The following is a 3,790-nucleotide window of genomic DNA, read 5'->3' on the forward strand; positions in this document are numbered from 1 at the left end:
TAAAAGTTCAGAAGAACAGCATTTTTCTGAAATAGAGATATTTTGTAACATTTTAAATGTCTTTATCAACTGATCAATTAAAAGCATTCTAAAAAAATATATATACTGACTCAAAGCCTTAGAATGGAACAGTGTATAATGTTACAAAAGCTTTTTATTTCAGATAAATACTGATCTTTGGATCTTTCTATTAACCAAAGATGCATGTTCTCAACTGTTTTAAATAGTGATAATAATAAAAATATTTTCACATTTTACAGTTTTTACTGTACTTTGGATGAAACAAATGCAGGATTGGTGAGCAGAAGAGGCTTCTTTAAAAACATTAAATATCTTACTGTTCAAAAACTCACTACTTTTGACTGGTAGTGTAATTAATTTCTCCCAGTCTAGAAAATGTTCATGATACGCTGCCCTGCGTGGAACATATTCGACTAGTTCCTAAAAACAGATTGCATAATAAAACACAGGATATCTTTTCATACGCAGCTTAGCACCAATGCAACAGTAGCTCCACTTATCAGAGACTTCATCTGATTCCTCACACATCGCTTTTATATCTCCAGCAGCCCACTGCTGCCATCCACACCGTTCCCTGTGCTGCTCTTTTCATCTCCACCAACCGCCGGGTCCTGCATGCCACCCGCGGGCCCCTGAGGAGCCACTTTACCGGAATCCGTTGGTTCCTCGGTTCCTCTGGGCTCTGTCTCCTCTTCCGGACCCTTCCCTTGAAGACTGGCTTCCGTGTGGGTTTTCTGATGTTTGCTGAGATGGTCGCTCCTTGTGAAGCGCTTGTTGCACAGGAGACAAGTGAACTTCTTTTCTCGCGTGTGCGTGCGGACGTGGCGCTCCAGCTCATCGGAGCGAGTGAACCGCTTCCCGCAGAAGAGCCAGTTGCAGACGAAGGGTCGTTCGCCCGTGTGCCAACGCAGGTGGGCTTTGAGGTGCGAAGCCTTGCCATAAACCTTCCCACAGCCGGGAATGTGGCAGCTGTGGACGGGTTTCTTGCGCAGGGATGCGGCCGAGGCACCAAGCCTCTCCAACTCTTGGCAATTTGGGCAATCGCAAGAAGACCTTCCAGTGGTAGATCCGCCGGTGTATCCGGGAGATCCCCGAGCCGGTTTGAGCCCCATGGAATTGTCCAGGATTCCAGAAGTTGGGATGGGTTTGGGCTTGTACATGTCCTGAGGGAGCATGTGCTGTGAGGACTGGAGCGAGCTCAAGCCTACGGACGGATATGGCGCAGGATTTAAAGGTGTAAAATCAGGAGCGTAACTAGGCATCTGGGAATTGAGGGATGCTTGAGGAGCGACCGGTTGGAGGCTCTCGGATTGAGGTTGTCCTGTGCTTAGCCAGTTTGAGTTGGTGTGGACATCCCACCAAGAAGATGTTGCGTTCGCAGGAGCAGCCGTGATTCCGGGATGGATGCCCTTGTACCAGGAGCCGTAGGGATGCGTCATGTCCAAATAGGTGTTGACGCTGGTCAGGCAGTCCGCGGTGGCTTTGGTCCCCAGGAGCGAAGGGTCTTGAGAGGCACTAGAGGTTTGGAAACTGGAGAACGGGTTGTATTCGGAGCCGTACGCTCCTGTGGGAGCAGGAGGAGGGCTGCCGGTTGGGGTGAGCAAACCCCCGGCGGAGCTGAAGGAGCCACTGTAAGTGTCCGCGATGCCCTCATTGCCTCGCGCGTTATTCTTAGGGCTCTGGAGTTCAGAGGTCATGATGTAGGCTTTCTTAACTGGTACCGTGCTTCCCGTTTTACCAGGTGTGGCGGAATCTCGGACTGGACTGGTGTTTCCAAACTTGTTGCAGGTTGCGGTTAGCATAGCCAAGGGACTGGATCCATAACGTGTTTCCTCCTGAAAAATCAATAAGAGATCAGAACGCAATCTATGTTGCTTCAAGTACAGCCAAGCCAAAAATTATTTAGACAACAGTGGGTGCAGGACACTACAGTTCATTAATGTAAGTGAGGATAGCAAAATAAAGTGAGTTATAATATCTTCTGAATAAATTATGGTTTGACTGTAGCCATCATAATGTTTTCTTGCATAAAAGAGGTTGTGCAAAGACCCTTCCTGCGCTATAAGTCTAGACAAAAATATGTGCCAGCGTTGACAACACAATAATTAATGTCACCACACATGGAGTTCCTGTTTGACATGTTTGCATCTCTATAGAGACCATCTGTCTGTGAAAAGCAGGCAACAATATGATATTGTTTGTAAGAACAAACATTGTTTGGTTTCGAATACTCTAATTGTGCTGTCAGTCTAAGTGTCAACTGAGCATTGGAACAAATGCACAAGAATAAAAAATTTAGAAATCAAAGATAGTCAATTATTTTCCATGTACTCACACTCACATTGACCCAAGCACAAAGTATTTATCATGCTTTATGCCAGTGCATGAACACATCCACAGAAAAACACGTGGTAACCATGTTTACAGTCAACAATGAGAAATTCAAGATTGAAGGACAAAAAGTTCTCAGTTTAGATGTTAAATTAAAAAGCAGATTGGCATTTTAGGATTCCTATAACCCTAACTTAAGATGCTGAGTCCAATCATCACTTTACAGTCACAGACTATGGTTGGACTTTACTCCATTTGGAATAGCAGTGGTCTACCCTATTTTCCGTTGGGAAGTGATGATAAATGAATGAGTAAGGCGCAGTGTTTGTCATGATATTTCCTGCTGAGTGTGTGCGGTTCATCTTGGCACAGGTTTTGCCCCCGTTTCCAGGTTAATTGCTCTCTTTTACCGCGTGGAGCTTAAATTTGATGCCTACATCCAAAACCATTGGCGCAAAATTTTTATGTCTTCTAGTTTGGACTCTTAGTTTTATTTATTTATTTACTTTTTTTACATTTCAGTGTCTAGGCTGATCTGGTCATACGTTTGAAAGCGTTTTGGTTGTGTTGCAATAACCCAAAACCCTTAACAATAAGGATTCCTTAGTGGTTTTTAGGTTTAGTGAAGAACTTTTTTTTTGCTCTACAATGTTATTCACATCAATGTATTGGTGTCTAGATTCTTACACACAATTAAGGTTTCTAAAGAACTACAAAATAAAAAGTTTTTGAAGATCTTTAAAAGGCTCTTCAATTAATGAAAAAACCCTAGCTTCAACTGTGAATTTAAGTGCATGCTTTCCTGACAACATTGAATTGCAGTGTTTTTCTTCGTTTTTAATCACATAGTTCATGCAATTACTTCTAAAATTAGTTAGGCCTATTTTCATTCTACTTTAAATTTCATACACAAGCAATCTAATAACTTTTACTGAGTGACAAGAATCAGAAGAAATCCTGTGTAAACCAATAACGCACAAATTCAAACCACCTTGATACTGAAAGCTAAAAACATAGGCATCTCTGAGATCAGACTGTGTTCTCCATACCTCCAGAATCGACGCGGCCATCCCGGAGGAAGCAGTCCCGTGAAGATCAGTCCAAAGGCAGCAGGAGAAGCTCTCGGTCCAGAGTCTGATTGAAATAAACTCCGCCGGAGCACTGCGACTCTTCTTTGAGGAGAACCGGATACCGGGAGACCCGCCTCCTACTGACCGGAGACCGGAGAGAGAGCGAGAGAGAGAGAGAGAGAGAGAGAGAGAGAGAGAGAGAGAGAGAGAGAGAGAGAGAGAGAGAGAGAGCGCCAAATGGATATCTTAAATCAGATTACGAATTATGGGGGGGTTAGACCCTCCCAATTAAAGTTTGACCCACAAAAATAAGTAAAATCAAGAGGCTGGTGGTCACAAAGGGACGCTGTGTTTTAATAAATAAGTGT

General features: G+C 43.7%; 1 protein-coding gene across 1 annotated transcript; it reads right to left on the reverse strand.

Moving 5' to 3' along the window:
• Positions 1-237: 237 nt before the first annotated feature.
• On the reverse strand, positions 238-3,559 carry LOC132160420 (transcription factor Sp7-like). Its single transcript, XM_059570107.1, has 2 exons — positions 3,402-3,559; positions 238-1,856 (listed from the first exon to the last, which is right to left on the reverse strand). Exons 1-2 carry the CDS (start codon positions 3,420-3,422, stop codon positions 555-557), a joined length of 1,323 nt encoding a protein of 440 aa, XP_059426090.1. The 5' UTR covers positions 3,423-3,559; the 3' UTR covers positions 238-554.
• Positions 3,560-3,790: the final 231 nt, after the last annotated feature.

Source organism: Carassius carassius, chromosome 17 (genome assembly GCF_963082965.1).
Source record: "Carassius carassius chromosome 17, fCarCar2.1, whole genome shotgun sequence".
NCBI classification, from domain to species: Eukaryota; Metazoa; Chordata; class Actinopteri; order Cypriniformes; family Cyprinidae; genus Carassius; species Carassius carassius.

Coding starts and splice junctions, on each gene's coding strand:
- LOC132160420 (XM_059570107.1), bottom strand. CDS start 3,422: ATGGCCGCGTCGATTCTGGAG. Junction 1,857..3,401: donor TGGCCGCGTCGATTCTGGAG/GTATGGAGAACA, acceptor TTGATTTTTCAG/GAGGAAACACGTTATGGATC.